The sequence below is a fragment of the Papaver somniferum genome, chromosome 1, assembly GCF_003573695.1.
Source record: "Papaver somniferum cultivar HN1 chromosome 1, ASM357369v1, whole genome shotgun sequence".
NCBI lineage: Eukaryota > Viridiplantae > Streptophyta > Magnoliopsida > Ranunculales > Papaveraceae > Papaver > Papaver somniferum.
The window spans coordinates 247,463,149-247,486,910 of NC_039358.1; the positions used below are offsets into that span (position 1 = coordinate 247,463,149).

The following is a 23,762-nucleotide window of genomic DNA, read 5'->3' on the forward strand; positions in this document are numbered from 1 at the left end:
GGTACCAAAATTAATGAATTTAATAAAAAAAATGAATCTCAAAAGAAAACCTGAAGATTAATAAAATGAATCTCAAAAAAAATGAATCTCAAAAAAAATGAATTTAATAAAAAAATTAATGATTTTGGATTCAAAATCGAATCAGAAACAGAATCCACATTTTAATTCTCTCATTTAATCAAATAGTAATCAGCAGTTGTACTTAGAATCTTCACTCAGATTATCAGTCTGTCTCAATTATTCTTCTAATCACATTTCTGCTTCTTCATAATCAATCGATCTTGTTGTTGATTTTCTTGATTTTACCGAATGGCGAATGATGAAGATAATAGTACCGAATCTTCTCCACCTCCTCCGCAGAAACATCTTGTTTTTGCTTACTACATTACTGGTCATGGATTTGGTCACGCTACTCGTGCAGTTGAGGTACTTATCTCACTCTCTTGACCTCGATTCTTCTTGTTTTTGTCGCATAATGTGTGAGATTTTGGTTTCAATTTCTTCTTCATTTATCATTTCTATTTGATAATTTCAGTGTATTTTGAGATTGCAATGGGTTTTGATGAGTTAATTTTGAGATTTTGATTGATTAATAGGAAGTAGGTTATGTTTTAGTATTGAAATCTTGCCAACATTGATCTGAGAAATCCAAAGAAGAATGTCATATAGACTGACCAGAATAATGTAGTTTGATATTGGCTTTGTGTGCTGAACAAATGTTGTAATATGAGGTTATTGTTCAGATTCATAGCTGGTTAGGATGGAGTTTGTTTGTTTGTTTTTTTCTTGGTATTGGCAGTGTGGAATGCGATTGAATTTTTGGTTGTTCCACATAGTATTGCATCTGGGCGTGGTGTGTAGGTTCCCATGTGGATTACTTTATGATAAAATAAGATGTGGTTTTGTGATTTAGATATGGAAACATTGTTGAGGATTAGATTGTGTGTTGTCGATATTGTTCTGAGAACTAAAAGAAAGTCATATACACATACTAGTATAATGCCATAATGTAATTTATTAATGGCTATATGCGTAGTGAGAGGTTATTGTTGAAATTTCTAACCAAGTTAGGATGTTTTGTTTGTAGAATGGCAGTGTTGGATGCTATTGAAATTTTGGTTGTTGGATAATGCAGGTTGTTCGACATCTTATTGCAGCTGGGCATGATGTGTATGTGGTCACTGGTGCTCCAGGTTTTGTTTTCACTTCGGAAATTAAATCTGACAGACTCTTCATTCGTAAGGTCTTGTTAGATTGTGGAGCTGTTCAAGCAGATGCATTGTCAGTGGATCCCCTGGCTTCGCTAGAGAAGGTACAAATGAAATGCTTGAGTGAGTAGAAAAGTATGATTAGGATTTAGTAGACCTAACCATATGTATAATTCACTTTTTGTTTTTCCTGTGTTCTTGACTATTCTATCTTCTTTGTTTGTTGGATAATGTAGTATTCGCAGACTGCAGTTGTGCCTCGGGCTTCTATTTTGGCTACAGAAATAGAGTGGCTTACCTCAATCAATGCTGATTTAGTGGTACATGGATGGTCCTTTTTATTTTGTTTCAAAAAGTTAGCAATATGAAATTTTGCATCTGCTCCTTGTTGCATAACAATGTGAATCTTTCTATGGTGCATACCTTCTTGAATATGAGTTTACATTCCTATGTTGCTTGAACATGGGTTCTTTGCTGCTTTTCGGAGATAGGTGTCGGATGTTGTTCCTATTGCATGTCGGGCAGCGGATGATGCTGGAATTCGCTCTGCTTGTGTCACCAATTTCAGGTGACTTTTGGGTACTGGTTATTACTTAATGTATTTAGTTTGGTTAGATCACCTAGACTGTTTCTTAGGGGCGGTAACATGAAGGACACAAGAAACGATTTTATAAACTATTCTTTTGTCATGAAACTCTATGAACATAATATCGAGCACATCCATATTAGATTTACGGCTACGAGACAATGGTCACTTAATGGCTGTTGCTCTGATGACTTAAATGACTGAGTGTTTCACTGACTTGTATGTTTTTCATGACCAAGTCAATTCACCATTCCTTGTGATTCGGGACTTGAACCATTTCTAGGTGATCGGAAATTGAATCCGTAAAAATGGGGAATACACAAACAACACAATCATAGAGCTGTTAATTATATTTCCTCTCTAATTTAGTTTGTATAAATGATCTCTTCACGCTTTGATTACACCGGTGCAGTTGGGATTTTATCTACGCTGAGTATGTGATGGCTGCTGGACATCACCATCGTTCAATAGTTTGGCAGGTGATTCTTACGCACTAAAACCAACCAAGTTTTTCTTTGTTTTGGGGGAAGTGTCTCTCTCTCTTTTTCTATTTGTATCTGTACAGATAAATCCTGATACTGAATGTGATAGAGTAGCTGAGGATGAAGCACAATAAGTCTGTTTTATTTATTGGCCATTGGTACAGATAGCAGAGGATTATTCTCACTGCGATCTTCTAATCCGTCTTCCAGGATACTGCCCGAGTATGTTGGGTTACATCTCATTTTAATGATTTCTTCGCATTCATTTTCTCTTCAATATTTTTGTAGCTGTCATATAAAGTTAAGTTTCGATCTCGCAGTGCCTGCCTTTCGTGATGTTATTGATGTACCGCTTGTTGTGAGGGAGCAGCGTAAATCACGAGCTGAGGTAGTGATCTAATCATTCATCAATCACGTTGGCCAATTGCATCTTGTATCTTGATAATGTTCCTTTGGTGCAGGTTAGGAAAGAGCTTGAAATAGGGGAGGATGTTAAGCTAGTTATTTTCAACTTTGGTGGACAGGTGATAAATCATTACGTTGTTCGTGTTTTGGTCCTTGCAGCTTCTACAATTCTATCATTTCGTATTATTTAAACTTTTTTCTTGCTAGCAGCCTGCAGGTTGGACGCTAAAGGAGGAGTATTTACCGTCTGGTTGGCTGTGTCTGGTACTTTTGTTTGCCGAACTATCCATTTGATCTGTTTTAGGCAGTCAAATATTTTTCCGGACTTGAATTTTAGCACATTAATAATCTATATTCTAATTCAGGTATGTGGTGCATCTGACAACCAAGAACTTCCTCCAAATTTTATAAAGCTCAAAAGAGATGTATACACACCAGATGTGATGGCAGCATGTGACTGTATGATCGGTATTGGATTAAGTTTCGTTGAAAATTTGAGTTTTCGTTTCTGTTAGTCTAATAATAGAATCAGATACTTAGTTATATTCATTTTCAGGAAAGATTGGGTACGGAACAGTAAGTGAGGCTCTGTCTTACAAGTTGCCTTTTGTATTTGTACGGAGAGACTTCTTTAACGAAGAACCATTCGTTAGAAATATGCTTGAGGTACATAAGTCACATACTTGTACTTTTGCTCTTTACTTATTTATCACTTTAATAGTTGGGATATGTGAGTTGGTATATGACATGATTTTATTTTATTTTAAAATAGTATTACCAGAACGGCGTTGAAATGATTAGGAGGGATTTGCTCACTGGACGCTGGGCACCTTACCTTCAGCGTGCAATTAGTTTGAAACCCTGCTATGAAGGAGGGGTTGATGGTGGCAAGGTAATCCTTCTATTCTTGATAAAATATCTATGAAATACATGACACTTTTGTGCATTTGGACTTCTCCGCTTACACAATTTATTAGGAGCCAATTTGTCTCTGTTCATTCAGTCTTTCGAGTAACTTGCAATTTGCTCGATCATTGTTTTCCAGCTGATGGATCTCGGACCCCAAATTCTCGCCAATGCATTTTTATCTGAATAATACTTAGTATTTACCTAAATTTTTTCAGCTGTTATAGCTTATAGTGGCCTTGTTGATAATTCAGGTGACTGCTCGCATACTACAGGATATGGCTGTTGGAATGAATAATACTCCACAAAAGGTAAATCTAGTTTGATTGTCTTAAATTAAGTTTACATTTTTGAATATTTGTAATCTCATCTATTTCTGGAAAAAGACTTGTTTGAGATCAGCTGCACCCACCAATGTGGTCAGTCATCTAATTACATTTGGAAAATCTTTCCTTACCTAAGAAGTGTGATCTTATAATACTTTATTCGCTTGTCCAAAATGTAGTTTAGTGGGGCTAGCAGATTGAGTGATGCTATAGTCCTTGGGTATCAATTACAACGAGCACCTGGTAGAGATGCAGATATTCCAGAGTGGTATTCTGTTGCTGAACATGAACTAGGTATGCGCAACTCATTGTCGAATGCTGAGATGAACCAAAAAAGCTCTTCTGAAAAATCGTGAGTTTGACTGGCACTAATCCTCAGTTGATCTGTTTGTGCTTTTTAGTTCTGTATTTATGTACATGTCTGTATTCCTGTTTCTGTGCTAGATGTGTTGAAGAATTTGAAATTCTTCATGGAGATCATCATGGTCTTCCGGACACAATAAATTTCTTGAGGAGTTTGGCAGAGCTGGATGTAGAACATGATTCTGGAAACAACACCGAGAAGCATAAAATGCGGGAGCAAATTGCAGCTGCTGCACTTTTTAACTGGGAGGTCGTATTCAATGCTTTTAGTATCATTTATGAAATTTAGATTGAAAGTTAATTCATTTATGGAAGGAAGTTTCACAGGCATAACATCCGTTTTTTACTGGTCCTGCAGGATGAGATATTTGTTGCCAGAGCACCTGGGAGGTTGGATGTCATGGGAGGAATTGCAGACTATTCAGGAAGTCTTGTATTGCAGGTAATTAGTGCTTATGTTGAAATTTATTATTGTCGTAGGGGTCTTCTTTTATCGAAAAAAAAAGAAAAGAAAAAAGAAAACCAAACAATGTTTGACGTTCATAGAGAAGGCCGGAGCCGAACAGAGGGGTTTTCTTGCGGAATCCTTATTCTTAGAATTTATTTCTTAGTTCGGGGTTGAGCATGTGATGTCATCTTTTTCTACGCGTGTTTTGTTTAATGCAAAGGAGATAGCTCTCTCCGATTTAAAATAACTGAATATAAGTTAAGGAAACATTTTGGTTAAATCTCATTGCAAATATTACCTCATTTTGGTCATATAGATGCCCATTAGAGAAGCTTGCCATGTTGCCATCCAGAGAAGTCACCCAAGCAAGCAGAAACTGTGGAAGCATGCCCAAGCTCGGCAACTTACAAAAGGACAAGAGTCCACACCTGTGCTGCAAATTGTATGTCATCAGCCCGGTTGATCAATTTTCTTTGTATAGTTTTAAACAAAACAATTTTTTTATTTTCTTGTATAATTTTGTTCAACATATCCCAAAATATAAGAATTTTTTTCTCACCTCTTACTTCTGCTGTAACAATATCAAAAATTATGATCCTGATCCCTACCATTATTCTAAAAAAATGTTCGCATAATACTGAATTAAAACTAATTAACATTTTGTTGTTACGAAATTTGACCAATGCAGGTTTCGTATGGGTCAGAATTGAGCAACCGTGGACCAACTTTTGACATGGACTTATCTGATTTTATGGATGGTGAGCAGCCAATTTCATATGAAGCAGCCAACAGATTTTTTGCCAAAGATCCTTCACAGAAGTGGGTCATCCTTGTTTCTTCTTTCTTTCTTCCATGTCTGTGTAAAATACTTTTGTGTTCCTCCCGTAAATACTCTTTTATTAATACGAGTGTTGGTATAGGTGGGCAGCATATGTTGCAGGGACTGTTCTTGTTTTGATGACTGAATTGGGTGTTCAGTTCGACGATGGCATCAGTATATTGGTAAATCACCCCCCCCCCCCCCCCCCCCCCCCCCCCCCACGTTCAGGATTCATGGGTTTCCTAGGAAGAGAATATATTTGATGCTAGCTGCTGCGGTTATGCATGATCGCGTATGAATTCCTGGTGTTCGATTTTTATTAGTGTGGCCTTGTAGGTGTCTTCTGCTGTGCCGGAAGGGAAAGGAGTATCTTCTTCTGCTGCAGTGGAGGTTGCTACCATGTCGGCCATTGCTGCTGCTCATGGTTGCTTCTCTTCTCCTTTCTTAGGCCATGTTGTCATTTTAAATTTTTGTGACATGCACTGTTCTTTATGTAGTTTTGAATTCTGGCTTATGTTTTATATACCCACTCCAAGTGAGCCTCTAGGTTTAGTTTTGAATTTTGGCTTATGTACTATTAAGCCCCTAGCTTAAAAGTTCAACATTTAATGATAAGAAATGACATCCTTGGTCAAATTTGATCAAGGGACACTGAGTTAAGTTTGCAACATCCACTGGATAATCAGATGCAGGAGCATCTTTTTCTGGAGCGACTGTCCCTTTGGGCTATGAAACCAATGGGTTGATTTTTCTTTTGCCATCTGTTGTGGCTCTTGGGAGATGGTGCATTCTCCCTTCGTCAAAATGTTTACCAATTATAATCATGATTTAATCTTATTTACTGAGAGAGCATCTTTTCATTGCAGGGCTAGATATCAAGCCAAGAGATCTGGCGTTGCTCTGTCAAAAGGCATGTGCACATTCATTAACTCAGTTTTTGAACATCTATTTTATTTTTATTTTCTTACTTTTAAAAGTTAAGTTTGCAACCAGAATGGAGTGTAACCATCTCGCCAATATATGACAGGTGGAGAATCATGTTGTTGGAGCTCCTTGTGGAGTGATGGATCAGATGGCATCGGCGTGCGGGGAATCTAACAAACTTCTTGCAATGGTTTGCCAGGTCAGGTTTTGGTATACTGAAGTTTTTTATACTTTCTGTTGATCCATTATTGTAATTCAACTTGTATTATGTAGCCAGCTGAGGTGCTTGGACTTGTGACGATCCCTTCCCATATACGATTCTGGGGCATTGATTCAGGAATTCGACATAGGTAATCAACGGAAGCTTCAGCTTCACGTAGTTTGTTTCTTCTATCATGCTTTAGTTTCAGGAATATTTTTTAATACCTTAATTAATGATCTTCGTTGCGGATTAGTTTTGTGTTTATCTAAAGTGCAGTCATCCTTAACCAAGATTTGGACATAGGAGTGGATGTTTTTATTGCATACTTCGATATCATATTTATTCCTGAGAAGTTCTCTGTTAGATTCTTGATAAATGGAAAGGGTTTCTTGAGTTGTATTATTCTGGCGTGGTATTTTATTTGTGTAATCTGTGAACCCACCATTTACGTTCTTTTTCCAGCTTTAATATTGTGGTATTTTCAGTGTTGGTGGTGCAGACTATGGATCTGTGAGAATAGGTGCCTTCATGGGACGTAAGATCATTAAGTCTGTTGCGTCTGCGTCATTTTCTAATTCATCATCCAGTGCTAATACACCAGAGCAAGTGAATGAACTCGAAGAAGATGGTAACGAACTACGTGAAGCTGAAGCTTCCCTTGATTACCTATGTAATCTTTCCCCTCATCGGTAAATTTCTCGGGGCACACAATCCAAACTTGGTATTTCTATATTTTTTCCACGGTTCTTAAGTTTGTAATTACATCTTTTACTACAGATATGAATCCGTGTATGAAAAGAAGCTTCCAGAATCTATACTTGGGGAAACATTCTTGGAAACCTACCTTGACCACGACGATCGAGTAACAACTATTGATCACAAGCGTAGTTATGTAGTTAAAGCACCGGCCAGACATCCGATTTATGAGAATTTCCGTGTCAAGGTTAGTTGTTATATCCGACTCTCGGACAAACAGTTTTGCTTTTTTTTTGTTTTTGAATTATCTTGTGGACCCAAGCTTTGATGAGCTTCAGACTTTCTGTAGGCATTATAGTGACCTTTATCGGGTATGAATTATGTTCAAGGTGCTATTCTTTTACCCCAAACTCCATGCACTATTTAAATAGGAGCAGAATTCAACAACGCTAAAACTTATTTTGAAAAAAGTTCAAGTAACTCTAAATCTGAATAAAAAGAAGGGTAGATCTCTATTGGCATCTCAGAGCATCGCCATTGGAACTTCTTCTCTTGACCAACCTGCTAATTCATATTTATTGATTTCAGGCTTTTAAAGCACTACTAACAGCCGTCTCATCTAATGACCAATTTTCCGCTCTCGGAGAACTCATGTACCAGGTATCTTAAGCAGTTTTAAGCTCCAAGCTCTATGCGGTTAAATTTTGTGTAGTTCCAAATCGTGTTTCTAAAGAGTGCCACCACTAATAGTTGAGATTTGTGGACTAATATTTTCTTATTCCGTTTTTTGTATACAGTGCCACTACAGTTATAGTGCCTGTGGACTTGGATCCGATGGAACAGATAGGCTAGTAAAATTGGTGCAGGAAATGCAACACTGTAAAGTTTCTAAATCTGAAAATGGAACTCTATTTGGAGCAAAGATTACTGGTGGAGGCTCCGGTGGCTCTGTTTGCATACTAGGAAGGAACTGTCTACGAAGCAGCGAACAAATTCTAGAGGTAACTTTCTGAAACCTCAATTAAGAACAAGTAATGATTTGGGCAGGATCATTGTGCATTGCGTCCATGCAAAATTCTCTTCTTGAGTAGAGATTGTTATTCCATCTCGTTGTATCTGATTGATCTTATTCATGATACTGAATTTGCAGATTCAGAAAAAGTACAAAGCTGCCACAGGATTCATGCCATTTGTATTTGAAGGTTCTTCTCCAGGTGCTGGAGAGTTTGGGTATCTGAAAATTCGTCGCCGTTTTCCTCCAACAGAAGCCTAGTTCTTTTCCCCCTCCCATAACAATCCGAGGCACATCTGAGTATTTTTTTTTTCATTCTAATTTTTCTATTCTTTGTAGTAATTAAGATTCTAATCCTTGTTATAGAGACTGGAATTATCTGAGTTGTAAGTTGTAACTTGTAACCCTTCATTTTGTGAAACAATTATATCAGTCAAACAAAGAATAAGGCCAGGGTGCAGTATAAACAAATAGTAAAAAATAATTTTGACACAGCAAATAGTAGAAAGAATTATTCATTTTGGTCAATTGAACGGAACAGACATAACAAAGACACATCTACTTTTAGACAAGTTGGGGTGTCAAGTGGTAACTGCTGGGGTATACTTGCACTGGCTAGCCAATAATGTTATAGAAATCACTATCTGTTTGTATGGCGGAAAGAGGTGATCACAAATGAATGGAGGAGAGTAGCAAATAGTTTCATGGATATTATTATTTGTTGACTCGGCCAGCCATCGAAGACTCATTTTATTCCACATTCTCATAGTTGTACTCTACACACTTTCAAATTTCTCTCAAAAAACACTATTATCTTCATTCATTTCTTCTTCATTGTTTTTCTATCTGCTTGAAATTTTTCATAATGGCCGCTGAACAAATTCTTGTTAACGGGGTCACTGAGATCATTAAGAAGGTACTACCTGTTATTGCTCAACAGATTTCTTCGGCATGGGGTGTTAGGGATGACTTAACAAAGCTTAAGGAGACCTTGGAGTCAATTCAAGCTCTGATTACTTCTGCTGAGGAAAAACAAGTGAATGATCCTACAGTCAGACTTTGGCTGAGAAGGCTTAAAGATGTTGTATATGATGCAGACGACGTTATCGATGAGTTCGCTTATGAAACCATGCGCCGTCATGCAGCGGGAGGCCAATTTAAACTGAAAGTACGAGCTCTTGTTTCAACCTCCAATCCACTTTTATTTCAATTCAAGATGGCTCGTAAAATTCGAGCCATCAATGGAAAGTTGGATGAAATTCACAAAGACAGTGATAGGTATATGTTGCGAAATACTACTATTACTACCCAAGACAATCGGACTACGGTTTTCCAAAGTAACCGATTAACCTCATCCGACGGTGGTATTGATTCAATATTTTTAGGTAGGGAGGCTGCAATATCAGACATAATGAAGATAATGATCAACAAGCCGTCACCACCGTCATCATCATCTGGGATTTCGCCTCAACCAGAGAACATTTCCACTTTATCCATCGTGGGTATGGGGGGCCTGGGTAAGACCACGGTAGCTCAAATGGTCTACAAAGACGACTCCATTGAGAGAAACTTTGAGCTAAGAGCTTGGGTTTGTGTCTCTGATCCTTTTGATATCTTTAAGATTCTAAAAGATGTCATCGAGTCCATTACCGGAAAGAAATGTGAGGATCCATCAAATGTTGATGCACTGCAAAAACAATTCAAGGAAAAATTGATTGGTAAGAAATATTTGCTCGTGCTCGACGATTTGTGGAACGAGGATACCGAAGATTGGGGGAAATTGAAACGGTTCCTTGACTGTGGCGGTTCGGGTAGCAAAATATTAGTCACTACACGCAACCAAAAGGTTGCATCTGCTGTTGGAGGTGCAGTTTACAGTTTGAAAAAATTATCAGATGACGTTTGCTGGTCCATTATCGAGAAGAAATTGTTGTCCCAATGCGGAGCAGTATTGACTCCAGAAATGACAAGTATTGGCAAGCAAATAGCGGAAAAATGTGATGGCTTACCCCTTGCGGCGAACTCACTTGGAAGTTTAATGTGCTCGAGAAGAGATGAAAGCTATTGGCTGTCAATAGTAAACGACATCAATCGTTTGCGAGGTACATCTGAACATAAAAAAGTCATTTCAATATTGAAGTTGAGCTATGATAATTTGCCTTCTCCATTGAAACAATGTTTTTCATACTGCTGTATTTTTCCGAAAGACTGGGAGATAAATAGAGAAATGCTAATTCGGTTATGGATGGCGGAAGGATTCCTTTTGCCATCCAGTGGAGGAGAAAATATATCTCTTGAAGAGATAGGAAATGAATATTTTGAGTATCTAGTCTGGAGTTCGTTTTTTCAGGATTTCAAGAGGAGTAAAAAATGGGGTAACATTAAGACTTGTAAGATGCATGATCTGGTGCATGATCTTGCATTGAGTGTCCTAGATAGTAATGAATTTGGAATTGCAAAGGTAAAAAAAGAGAAGGAAGAAGTTTCAGATGTTCGTCGTTTACAGCTACAGTTTGATGGAGGACGAAGAATGACATCTCCAAATGTGTTATTAAATGCGATGAAGTTGCGAACTATTGTTGCTCTTAAACCGAGGAATCTTTCACATGTTAATTCTTTCTTTCGTCATAAGCGTCTACGAATATTATGTCCCCTAGGTTGGTGGAATAGATGCTCACTCTCTCGTGGCTTCGAGTTTCGCCATGTTGTACGCCAAATATGTTTTGCTTCTCCGATTTCCCAGGTGAAGCATCTAAGGTACCTTGATCTCTCAGAAATTGATTTATCTCGTGAGGTGTCTTTAAGTCATTCTTACAATCTACAAACACTCATACTGCGTGAATGTAGAAACGTTCCCAATTGGTTTCTTAGTAAAATTGGGTCATTGAAGAGTTTGAGGCATCTTGATATGTCGTACTCGGATATTAAATTTATACCCGAAAATATCGGTTTCTTAGGACATCTATGTTTCCTTGATGTTTCAAGTACACAAATCTCAAAACTACCAGATTCAATCACTCGCATCAGCAGTTTAAAGACGTTGAAGTTTGATTGGTGTACGAAATTAAATGCCTTACCTAGAGAGCTAGGAGAACTGACCCGATTAAGTTGTCTTGATTTGATTGGTACTAATATCAAAGAATTGCCAAAATCATGCATTACGAACCTTTGCAATTTGGAGATAGCGAGACTTGGTTTTAAGTGTGAGCTTCCCAAAGAAATTAAGAATTGGCCGAAATTGAGGATTTTTACACACTCTAGAGAAAATGATGCAATGCCTAGAGGTATAGAAAAGCTCACCAGCCTTGAAGTATTAGAGGATTACATGGCTGGTAATGGAAGTGGTATTCAAGAGTTGGGAGGCTTAAACTCCCTTAAGGTGTTAGGTATAAGACATCTGGAGAATGTCAAAGGTGGAAAAGAAGGCGCGGAAAGAGCGAAGTTAAAGGACAAGCAACACCTTCAAGAATTGAATCTATATTGGGGTACTACTGGAATTGATTATGATGATGATGATGATGATGATGAAGAGCGAAATAGCAGAAGTGTGAACCATACTACGGTGTTTGCGGGTCTCCAGCCTCACTCAAATTTGAAGAAGTTGAGCCTAGAAGGATTCTCAGGTTTAAATTATCCAAAGTGGATGATGGGTTATTCCAAATTGTCAAACTGCCTTCCGAATTTGGTGGAATTAAATTTAATAAATTGTGATCAGCTTCCTGCGCTGGGTATGCTCCCATTTCTTAGGGTTCTTGAGATTCGGAGAATGAAATCAATCAAGTGTCTGGGAGAAATTTTTTATTATCAACAAGAAAACCAAGATGATGAAGAAGAAAGCATTAGTAGTACAAAGATATCCTCATCATTATTCCCATCGTTAATTAAATTGTTCATCGAATTGGAAAACTTAGAAGAATGGGTTGCTCCTCCTCTTTCTTCTACTACTTCTTGTTTCCCTTCACTTGAGAGTCTGATGATGATTGACTGTAAAAGATTGAGAACCGCACCGATAACTTGTTTTTCTTCTCTCAAGACATTGGAATTATGGCGTACCGATGATAATGTAGTAAACTCGTTCTTCAATAGAGGAGGTGGTCTGACCTCTCTCACAGAGATTCACATACGGGAATCTCCAGATCTAATATATCTACCACCACTAGGCGTACTACTCCAACACAATACTCCGAATCTTCAACTCCTAGATATTAGATCCTGCTCAAGTTTTCAAGGTTTTCGTGATGAGGATCTAAAAAACAACAACAACAACAACAACAATTCTCTTCGCTCGTTGCGCTTAATCAATTGCCCTGTTTTAACGTCTCTACCGGATTTACGATTATTCACTTGTATTCAGTCATTGAAGTTGGAATATTGTCCTGGTTTGACGTCTCTACCAGATTTACGATTATGTACGTCTCTCCGGGAATTGACCATCTACAAATGCGATAAACTGAATAAGAAGTCGATACCTTATGATCTTAAGAAGTCCCTGACGTTTCTTGAAGATCTGAGAGTTGATTTCATTCAAAGAGATGAGGGTGGTCCGGATGTATCTGGTTTGTGGGAGTCAAGTAATTTGATGGAGAAGGAGTAGAGCTGCTTGATGTTTATAAAAGTTCATCTCTTTCAACACTAGGAACAGGTCTCTTCGCTTTCTGTTTGATAAATCATTGCTATGATATCTATAGATTAAACTGGTAAGAAATTTTGATGAATGAGATATGTAGATTATATGCAGACCCAAGGCGATCAGAAAAAAATAGTCCAAGCTGGTAGCTGCCGTCTTTTTCGACTTGGGCACCTTGAGGCCTAGCTCGCCTTTAACAACATAGATGTAAAGGAACTTCAACTTGACTTTATCTCTATTGTTTTGATCCGTAGATTTATACAATTCATTTTTCTTATGATTTTTATTGATCCATCAGGTTGGTTCCAGTCTTCTACTTCGGATTTTGTAGTTTCCTTTGAGAGAGTACGAAATGATGGATGACGAGGTATCAACTAGTGACCAGGCGCATGCTTCACTTCGAAGAATTCGATTCAAATTGTGAGTTTTTTTTGTGCTCGACATCATTTTTCCATTAAAACCGAAAGTCCAGTTTCCATTCTCTGTAATTTTTCTATCTTCTAATTCAAAGCCTGTAGTTCCAAACAATCTGGGGTAGGCTAAATGTCCCATTACATGATCACAAAAATTCATCAGGCTTCCAAAATGGAGAATAGAAATGTTGCCTTGATCAGAAAAGCACAAGCATTGTAACTATCTAGCAGATTGGTTCACAGTCCTGTGTACAAATTTCAGAAAAATAAACAGATACGAGGATTCTAGAAACAGGATTATAGATATCCCGTTAGCCACAGGTAACAACTAACAACTGAGTAAGCATTGCATTTCAGATTCAAAACATTTACAAATTTCTTATTTTCTTATTCCCTTTTTTTGTATACAGTGCCACTACAGTTATAGTGCTTGTGGACTTGGATCTGATGGAACGGGTAGGCTAGTACAATTGGAGCAAAGATTACTGGTGGAGGCTCTGTCTACATACTAGGAAGGAACTGTCTACGAAGCAGCGAACAGATTCTAGAGGTAACTTTCTGAAACCTCAATTAAGAACAAATACATATTAAGGTAGGATCATTGCATTGGGTCCATGCAAAAATTCCCTACTCAAGTACTTAACCATTTTGGATGGAATTTCAACAATCGGTCATATTCCCGAAAACTGAAATCTTAAGGGATATTCCTAAGATGATGGGATATACCCTAAGATTCCAGTTTCTAGGAATATGTCCCAAAGTAACGGCTTCCGCCAAGGAAGGTTAAATAGTCAAATTATCGTAAAATTTTTTCAATTTTTTCTCTAATATTTTTGAGGTTTTTTATGTCTAAATATGTTCTTGAACCTTATAAAGGAGTTAGTATATAGTGTATATGTCTTTCAATTCGCATATGTAATCCCAAATGTGTGCGAATGTTGACTACTTAACATTTTTTGATGGAATTTTGGATGGCCGGGGCATATTCCCGAAAACAGAAATCCTGGAAGATATCCCCAAGATGACAGTCGATTTTGGGGCATATCGCCAAGTTTCCTTAGTTTCCCTTTGTTATTCCATCTCGTTGTATCTGATTGATCTTATTCATGATACTAAATTGCAGATTCAGCAAAAGTACAAAGCTGTCATAGAATTCATGCCATTTGTCTTTGAAGGTTTTTCTCCAGGTGTTGGAGAATTCGGGTATCTGAAAATTCGTCTACGTTTTCCACCAATATAAGCCTAGTTCTTTTTCCCCTTTAACAATCTGAGGCACTTTTGAGTGTTCTTTTTCATTCTAATTTTACTACTCTTTGTAATAATTAAGATTATATTCTTGTTACAGATACTGGAATAATCTGAATGAGTTGTAAGTTTTAACCCTTCATTTTGGGTAACGGTTATATCTGTAATAGAAAAAAAAAATTACTCAAACAAAGAATAAGGCCAGGGTGTAGTAATATTATTTTATTTTTTACAAACAAATAGTAAAAAATAATTTTAATACAGCAAATAGTAATGGTAGAAATCTCACACTTTAAGTTCAACAATTATTCATTTTGGTCAATTGAATGGAACAGACATAACAAAGACACATCTACTATTAGACAAGTTGAGATGTCCATTGGTAATTGATGGGCTTAATGGCACTGGCTAGCCAATTATATCATAGAAATCATTATTCGTTTGTATGGTAGAAAGAGGTGATCACAACTGAATGGAGGAGAGTAGACAGAGTATCAAATGGTTTATCTCATAGAAATTATTGGTCGACTTGGTGAGCCATCGAAGACTCATTTTATTCCACATTCCTAGTTCTACTCAATCCACTTAATTTCATATTTCTCTCAAAACACCATTATCTTCATTTCTTCATTGTTTTCCATCTGCTTGATAATTTTTATAATGGCCGCGGAACAAATTCTTGTTAACGGGGTCACTGAAATCATTAAAAAGATATTACCTGTTATTACTGAGCAAATTACCCTGGCATGGGGTGTAAAAGACAACTTAAGAAAGCTCAGGGATACCTTGGAGTCAGCTCAAGCTCTAATTACTTCTGCAGAGGAAAAACAAGTTAATGATCCTATTGTCGGGCTTTGGTTGAGAAGGCTTAAAGATGTTGTTTATGATGCAGATGACGTTATGGATGAGTTCGCTTACGAAACCATGCGTCGTCATGCAATGGAAGCCAACTTAAACACAGATTGCGATCTCTTGTTTCATCCTCCAACCCACTTTTATTTCAATTTAAGATGGCTCGTAGTGTTCGAGATATCAATTCAAAGTTAGATGAAATCCACAAGAACAGTAAAACGTATCAGTTTCAAAATACTAATATTATCAAAGACAATCCAACTAGGGTTTTTCAAAGTAACCGACTAACCTCATCCGTTGTAGATGATTCAAAACTTCTAGGGAGGGAGGGTATGGGGGGACTGGGTAAGACCACATTAGCTCAAATGGTCTACAAAGATGACTCCATAGTGAGAAATTTTGAGCCAAGAGCTTGGGTCTGTGTCTCTGATACTACTTTTGATACCTATAAAAGATATCATAGAGTCCATCACTGGAACAAAATGCGATGATCCATCAAATGTCGACGTACTGGCAAAGCAAGTTCAGAAAAAAGTGATGGGTAAGAAATATCTACTAGTACTCGACGATATGTGGAATGTGGATACCGAAAATTGGAATACACTGAAAGATGTGCTTATTTGTGGCGCCTTGGGAAGCAAAATATTAATCACTACACGCAACCAAAAAGTTGCATCTGTTGTCGGGGGCCGTATTCACAAACTGGAAAAATTATCGGACGATGCTTGTTGGTCCATTATTGAGAAAAAATTACTGTCCCAAGTTGGAGCAGTATTGACTCCAGAAATGACAAGTAGTGGCAAGTATATAGCGGAAAAATGTGATGGATTACCCCTTGCGGCAAACTCACTTGGAAGTTTAATGTGCTCCAGAAGAGACGAAAGCTATTGGCTGTCAATCGTAAACAACATCAGCCGTTTGCAAGGTATACCTGGACATAAAAAAGTCATTTCAATATTAAAACTGAGCTATGATAATTTATCTTATCCGTTGAAACAATGTTTTTCATATTGTTGTGTTTTCCCGGAAGACTGGAATATAAATAGAGATCTGTTAATTTTCGTTACGGCGATGGAATTTTTTTTTTTTTTTGAAGAAGAAGTGGTTCGGCTGAGAAGGAGAAGAAGAAGAGAAGATGAAACTGATTTGGGATTTAAAATTTAAGTTTATATAAAGGGAAAGGGTATATTAGTAATTGTGAAGGTTTAAGAGTAAATAGGTAATTGAACTACCCAATTATGAGGGTATATAATAACTTCACTATCATTAGTTACCCCTTATAAAGATACCCTAGATAGGAAAACTACTTTGTATGTCCTAAAATTTTTACGTACGCCTAAAAACAACTTTCTTGTGCATTGCGTCCATGCTAATTTTTCTTGTAATATTAAATTGCAAATTCAACAAAAGTACAAAATTGCCACAGGATTCCTGTCATTTTTTTTTTTGAAGGTTCCTCTCCAGGTGCTGGAGATATCTAAAAATTCATCGTTGTTTTCCACCAACAGAAGCCTAGTTCTTTCCCGTCTCAAAATTAACAATCAGAAGCACTTTTACATATTCTTTTTCATTCTAATTTTTGTATTCTTTGTAGTCATTAAAATTCTAATTCTTGTTATAAAGACTGGAATTATCCGAGTCGTAAGTTGTTACCCTTCTTTTTTGAAAAAAAAATCACTCGGAACAAACAAAAAGCAATAGAAAATAAGGCTAGGGTGTAGTAATTTTTTTCTTCTTAGAAACAAATAGTAAATTGACACAACAAATAGTCAATTAGATCTCTCACTTTATGTTCAACAATTATTCAGTTTGGTCAATTGACACATCTACTTTTAGACAAATTGGGGTGTCAAGTAAAAACCGTGGGAATCAAGAATTCTATGAATACCAATAACGTTAACACTAGATATTATCCTCAAGATAATAGCCAATTTGGGCTTTAATCATATTGTTAAACTCTTTGTTTAATGATAATTAAGTTCTTTTACTTTTGTCAAAAAAAAAAAAGTAAAAAGAAAAAGAAGCAGACGTAACAAAGACTCATCTACTTTTTAGGCAAGTTTGGGGTGTCCAGTGGTAATTGATGGGGTATACTGGCACCGGCTAACCAATAATGTTATAGAAGTCACTGTCTGCTTTTATTTGTTGACTCGACCAGCCATGGAAGACTCATTTCATTCCACATTCATACTTCTACTCTACACACTTTCATATTCCTCTTAAAAAACACTATTATCTTCGTTCATTTCTTCTTCATTGTTTTTCCATCTGCTTGAGATTTTTCATAATGGCCGCGGAACAAATTCTTGCTAACGGGGTCACTGAAATCATTAATAAGGTGCTACCTGTTATTGGTCATCAGATTTCTTCGGCATGGGGTGTCAAGGACGATTTAAGGAAGCTCAAGGATACCCTGGAGTCAATTCAAACTCTGATTTCTGATGCGGAGATGAAACAAGTTAATGATGCTGCTGTGGGACTTTGGTTGAGAAGGCTTAAAGATGTTGTTTACGATGCTGACGACGTTATCGATGAGTTCGCTTATGAAACCATGCGTCGTGATGCAGTGGGAGGCCACTTTAAACAGAAAGTACGAGCTCTTGTTTCATCTTCCAATCCACTTGTATTTCATTTTAAGATGGCCCGTAACATTCGAGCCATCAATGAAAGGTTAGATCAAATCAACAAAGACAGTAAAATGTATAAGTTGCAAAATACTAGTATTACCCAAGACAACCTGACTATGGTTTTGCGAAGTAACAGATTAACCACATCCGTTGGTGGTGCTGATTCAATATTTTTAGGGAGGGAGGCTGCAAAATCAGACATAATAAAGATATTAATTAACAAGTCATCGCCATTATCGCCATCATCATCTGGTATTTCTTCTCAACTAGAGAATGTATCCACTTTATCCACCGTGGGCATGGGTGGACTGGGTAAAACTAATTATTAGTCCCACATTGTCTGGGTTTCTAAGATCCTGCGATTTATAATCCTTTGGGCCTCTCCACTCATTGCCAATTGGTTTTGAGTTGGATGCCCGCAGACTTTAATACTACAGTAGCCCAAATGGTCTGCAATGATGACTCCGTAGGAGCTTGGGTTTGTGTCTCTGATCCTTTTGATACCTTTGAGATTTTAAGAGGTATCATCGAATCGATTAAGAAAGAAAATTGTGTAAAACCATCAAATGTTGACGTACTGGCGAACCAAGTCAAGGAAATATTGATTAGGAAGAAGTATTTGCTCGTGCTCGACGATTTGTGGAACGAGGATACCGAAGATTGGGGGAAATTGAAACGTTTCATTGACTGTGGCGGGTTGGGTAGCAAAATATTGGTCACTACACGCAGCCAAAGGGTTGCATCTGCTGTTGGAAGTTCAGTTTACAATTTGAAAAAATTATCAGATGAAGTTTGCTGGTCCTTTATCGAGAAGAAATTGTCGTCCCAAGGCGGAGCAGTATTGACTCCAGAAATGACAAGTATTGGCAAGGAAATAGCGGAAAAATGTGATGGCTTACCCCTTGCGGCGAACTCACTTGGAAGTTTAATGTGCTCGAGAAGAGATGAAAGCTATTGGCTGTCAATAGTAAACGACATCAATCGTTTGCGAGGTACATCTGAACATAAAAAAGTCATTTCAATATTGAAGTTGAGCTATGATAATTTGCCTTCTCCATTGAAACAATGTTTTTCATACTGCTGTATTTTTCCGAAAGACTGGAAAATAAATAGAGAAATGCTAATTCGTTTATGGATGGCGGAAGGATTCCTTTTGCCATCAGTTGGAGGAGAAAATATATCTCTTGAAGAGATAGGAAATGAATATTTTGAGCATCTAGTCTGGAGTTCGTTTTTTCAAGATGTGCAGGAAAGTGTAATATCGGGGGACAGTGTTGTAACCTGTAAGATGCATGATTTGGTGCATGATCTTGCACTGAGCGTCCTAGATTGTAATGAATTTGGAATTACAAAGGTAAAAGATGGGAAGGAACAAGTTTCAGATGTTCGTCGTTTACAGCTGCAATTTGATGGAGGACGAAGAATGACATCTCCAAATGTGTTATTGAATGCGATGAAGTTGCGAACTATTATTGCTGTTCAACCAGAAAATTTTTCACATGTTAATTCTTTCTTTCGTCATAAGTGTTTACGAATATTATGTCCGCTAGGTTACTGGGTTGGATGCTCACTCTCTCGTGGATTCGATCGCCAAATATGTTCTGCTTCTCCGATTTCTAAGCTGAAGCATCTAAGGTACCTTGACCTCTCATTCATTGATTTATCTCGTGAGGTGTCTTTAAGTCATTCTTACAATCTGCAAACACTCATACTGGTTGGATGTGAAAACGTTCCCAGCCGGTTTGTTAGTAAAATTGGGTCATTGAAGAGTTTGAGGCATCTTGATATCTCGTACTCGGATATTAAATTTATACCCGAAAATATCGGTTCCTTAGAACATCTAAGTTGCCTTGATGTTTCAAATACACAAATCTCAAAACTACCAGATTCAATCACTCGTATCAGCAGTTTAAAGATTTTGAAGTTTGATTATTGTTATTATTTAGATGCCTTACCTATAGAGCTAGGAGCACTGACCGGATTAAGGCGTCTTAATTTGATTGATACTAATATCCAAGAATTGCCCGAATCATGCATTACGAACCTTTGCAATTTGGAGATCGTGAGACTTGGTTGGGAGTGTGAGCTTCCCAAAGAAATTAAGAATTGGCCGAAATTGAGAATTTTTACACTCTAGAGAAAATTATGCAATGCCAAGAGGTATAGAAAATCTCACCAGCCTTGAAGAATTAGATTACGTGGCCAGTAATGGAAGTGGTATTGAAGAGTTGGGAGGCTTAAACTCCCTTAAAGAGTTGGGTATAAGAAATCTGGATAATGTCAAAGGTGGAAAACAAGGCGCGAAGTTAAATGACAAGCAACACCTTCGAGTACTGAATCTGCATTGGGGTTCCACTGGAAATGACGATCATGAAGTGCGAAATAGAAGAATTGTGAATGACGCTGCGGTGTTTGAGGGTCTCCAGCCTCACTCAAATTTGAAGAGGTTGAGGCTAGAAGGATTCTCAGGTTTCAATTATCCAAAGTGGATGATGGGTTATTCCAAATTGACAAACTGCCTTCCGAATTTGGTGGAATTAAATTTAATAAATTGTGATCAGCTTCCTGCGCTGGGTATGCTCCCATTTCTTAGGGTTCTTGAGATTCGGAAAATGAAATCAATAAGTGTCTGGGAGAAGAATTTTATTATCAACAAGAAAACCAAGACGAAGAAGAAGAAAGCATTAGTAGTACAAAGATATCATCATCATTATTCCCTTCGTTACTTGAATTGGAGATTGAATTGGAAAACTTAGAAGAATGGGTTGCTCCTCCTCTTTCTTCTACTACTTCTTGTTTCCCTTCACTTGAGAGTCTGATGATGATTGACTGTAAAAGATTGAGAACCGCACCGATAACTTGTTTTTCTTCTCTCAAGACATTGGAATTATGGCGTACCGATGATAATGTAGTAAACTCGTTCTTCAATAGAGGAGGTGGTCTGACCTCTCTCACAGAGATTCACATACGGGAATCTCCAGATCTAATATATCTACCACCACTAGGCGTACTACTCCAACACAATACTCCGAATCTTCAACTCCTAGATATTAGATCCTGCTCAAGTTTTCAAGGTTTTCGTGATGAGGATCTAAAAAACAACAACAACAACAACAACAATTCTCTTCGCTCGTTGCGCTTAATCAATTGCCCTGTTTTAACGTCTCTACCGGATTTACGATTATTCACTTGTATTCAGTCATTGAAGTTGGAATATTGTCCTGGTTTGACGTCTCTACCAGATTTACGATTATGTACGTCTCTCCGGGAATTGACCATCTACAAATGCGATAAACTGAATAAGAAGTCGATACCTTATGATCTTAAGAAGTCCCTGACGTTTCTTGAAGATCTGAGAGTTGATTTCATTCAAAGAGATGAGGGTGGTCCGGATGCATCTTATGAAGAAGAATTAATTAATTTGATGGAGAAGAAGAAGAAAATCTGCTTGCTATAATTCATCTCCCCAACAGGTCCCTTTTCCTTCTCTCTCTGCTTCTCATTTTATCTAAAATTTCTTATGGTGTATATGCTTTGATGATTGAAATTGATGAAAAACACCTTCAACTCTATTTATTTGTTTATTAAGTCTATCAAGGTCACTTTGCTTATGAATTCTATTTGTAACCAGGTTAGATCAAAATCGGAGTTACTTATTCAACTACATTTTTGTAGCTAGGTTGATGACAGAGGAGTCGCGATGAGCAACCAGGCATGCACTACTGACAAGCTCTTAAAATTCTCCCAACAGTGAATATTGTAGTGGCAAGTAAGGATTGGGCATGTACTTCCTTTCGAAAACATTTTTCTATTAAAACTGATTCTTTTTTCTTTTAAGCATATTAAAACTGAATGTTCAATTTCCTCTTGTCCGTAATTTCTTCTAGTAATTGTTTCGATTGTTTCACTTTTCTCTTTTGATGATGATGCAAATTTCCCAGAAACTTTATTTTTTTTTCACTTGACTATCGACAGATTTCTATTAAGCATGCCGGAAATTAATAATTTCGGCATGGTATTCATACTAAAAACAGTGCTGGCATAGTAAAAAGGTGTGGTGTTCATACTAAAACTATGCCGGTACGCAAAACCGGCATTGTATTCATCATGAATACAACGCCGGTACACAAAATCGGCAATGTATTAATGCCGGTATTAACTGAAACTGAAAATTTTCAGTTACAAATTTTTATTCCACCCTAAATGAGTTTTTTCACAACAAATCGATGATTAGGTTTCTTTCAATGCTGGAGAAGAGAAGAGAATGAGAGAAAAAGAAGAAAAGAAGTTAAAATACTAAATGGTATTTTAGTACTTCAATACCCAAATATCACCCCTTAGCTGACACTATTGGATGGAATTAGTAATTTATATCTCCCGATTAGAGCTGCACAGCTACCGTTTCAGATCTGGTTTTGGCTGGAACCGATACCTGTACACGGAGTTGACCGGTTCCTCAATTTGTGTACCTGTACCTGGACTTTCCTGTATCGGTAAGACCGGTCCGGTTCCAGACCGGTACCGGGTTTTTACCTGAATATTGACACACACGGGCTAACAACAAACTCACTCAATATATAAAGTTCAACATTACAACTTAAGTTCAAATTAACAAAGGTTTAAAACAACATCACACACTTAAGTTCAAAATAACAAAGGTTTAAAACAACATCACACACTTAAGTTCAAAATAACAAAAGTTTAAAACAACATCACAATATGGCTGCACTATCATGGATTTTAATTCAAGCATTTTTTTAGCATAGAATCCCATATGGCTGTAACAAAAAAATAAAACAAGAAAGTAAGTAAGCAATACAAGAGAACTTGAAAAGTAAGTACTATTAAATAGAAAAAAAACTAATATATTACCTGCCTCATCTTCAACATCATCATCAGGTATATAATCGCACAGAATATCAAGAGCAGTGGGCTTTTGAAGAAAGCTTTGTGTACAGAGCAATGCCTTAACTAGAAAATTTGTGAATATTAGAAAATTTTTTTCGACCCCACAACCTTTAAGTCCTGGCTCCTTCGATGACAATAATCATCCATGGTAAGCGATAAAAAATCCTTACATCCGGCTTTTGCCGTCTCTAACATCAAGAATTTGATCCCTATTAATCTAGATATCAAACAGGACGAATATTCTTCATGGGTTTTCCGGTTTCAACTTCATCTTCAAGCACACAACCTACTTTTTCTTATTGATGATTCCACTCCACCACCAGATCTTGACGCTGCCACCATACTACAACTTGATGCCCTCTGTCGTCAATGGATGTTCTCCACCATGGCCAAAGACTTGATGCTTACCGTTCTCAAAACTGGAAAAACTGCTAAAGAGTTATGGAATTATCTTAAACGCCTCTTCCAAGACAACAAAGGCAGCCGTGCCGCCAATCTCGAAAGTAAGTTCGTAAATCTAAAGTTTGTTGATTATAACAATGTTGATGATTATTGTGATAAACTACATGCACTTCCAAATCGGTTAAGTGACCTCGATTTTCCAATGGATGAAAAACGATTGGTTATTCAACTTGTTAATGGACTTCCGGAGGAATACAACACTGTTGCCTCCTTCATTCAACAACCGATGCCCTCTTTTGACACTGCTCGA

General features: G+C 37.3%; 3 protein-coding genes across 13 annotated transcripts; all 3 read left to right on the forward strand.

Moving 5' to 3' along the window:
* The first annotated feature begins 70 nt into the window (after window positions 1-70).
* Window positions 71-8,870, forward strand: LOC113324251 (L-arabinokinase-like). The gene is made up of 28 exons (XM_026572575.1): window positions 71-426; window positions 1,136-1,312; window positions 1,445-1,528; window positions 1,700-1,776; window positions 2,207-2,273; window positions 2,441-2,498; window positions 2,597-2,664; window positions 2,738-2,800; window positions 2,892-2,945; window positions 3,047-3,149; window positions 3,238-3,347; window positions 3,454-3,573; window positions 3,842-3,898; window positions 4,093-4,265; window positions 4,358-4,526; window positions 4,635-4,718; window positions 5,041-5,166; window positions 5,413-5,543; window positions 5,645-5,726; window positions 5,881-5,968; window positions 6,411-6,454; window positions 6,572-6,667; window positions 6,742-6,818; window positions 7,156-7,359; window positions 7,448-7,613; window positions 7,955-8,026; window positions 8,164-8,367; window positions 8,517-8,870. The coding sequence occupies exons 1-28, from the start codon at window positions 310-312 to the stop codon at window positions 8,637-8,639; spliced, it is 2,994 nt and encodes a 997-aa protein (XP_026428360.1). The 5' UTR covers window positions 71-309; the 3' UTR covers window positions 8,640-8,870.
* Window positions 8,871-9,125: 255 nt separating this feature from the next.
* LOC113324218 (putative disease resistance RPP13-like protein 1) lies at window positions 9,126-14,856 on the forward strand. 8 transcript variants are annotated; one of them, XM_026572550.1, is made up of 5 exons: window positions 9,126-13,212; window positions 13,304-13,425; window positions 13,517-13,739; window positions 13,829-13,968; window positions 14,542-14,856. In XM_026572550.1, exon 1 carries the CDS (start codon window positions 9,244-9,246, stop codon window positions 12,970-12,972), a length of 3,729 nt encoding a protein of 1,242 aa, XP_026428335.1. In that variant the 5' UTR covers window positions 9,126-9,243; the 3' UTR covers window positions 12,973-13,212; window positions 13,304-13,425; window positions 13,517-13,739; window positions 13,829-13,968; window positions 14,542-14,856. The 8 variants fall into 8 exon arrangements, with proteins under 8 accessions (XP_026428335.1, XP_026428337.1, XP_026428341.1 ...); XM_026572552.1 differs by having other exon boundaries at window positions 13,524-13,739; XM_026572556.1 differs by having other exon boundaries at window positions 13,582-13,739.
* A 202-nt stretch (window positions 14,857-15,058) lies between these two features.
* On the forward strand, window positions 15,059-22,049 carry LOC113324259 (putative disease resistance protein RGA3). Of its 4 annotated transcripts, XM_026572585.1 has the most exons (3): window positions 15,059-16,440; window positions 17,878-21,615; window positions 21,774-22,049. In XM_026572585.1, the coding sequence occupies exon 2, from the start codon at window positions 18,555-18,557 to the stop codon at window positions 20,277-20,279; it is 1,725 nt and encodes a 574-aa protein (XP_026428370.1). In that variant the 5' UTR covers window positions 15,059-16,440; window positions 17,878-18,554; the 3' UTR covers window positions 20,280-21,615; window positions 21,774-22,049. The 4 variants fall into 4 exon arrangements, with proteins under 4 accessions (XP_026428370.1, XP_026428367.1, XP_026428381.1 ...); XM_026572582.1 differs by lacking the exon at window positions 15,059-16,440 and having other exon boundaries at window positions 17,084-21,615; XM_026572596.1 differs by lacking the exon at window positions 15,059-16,440 and having other exon boundaries at window positions 17,084-21,615; window positions 21,818-22,049.
* The last annotated feature ends 1,713 nt before the right edge of the window (window positions 22,050-23,762 follow it).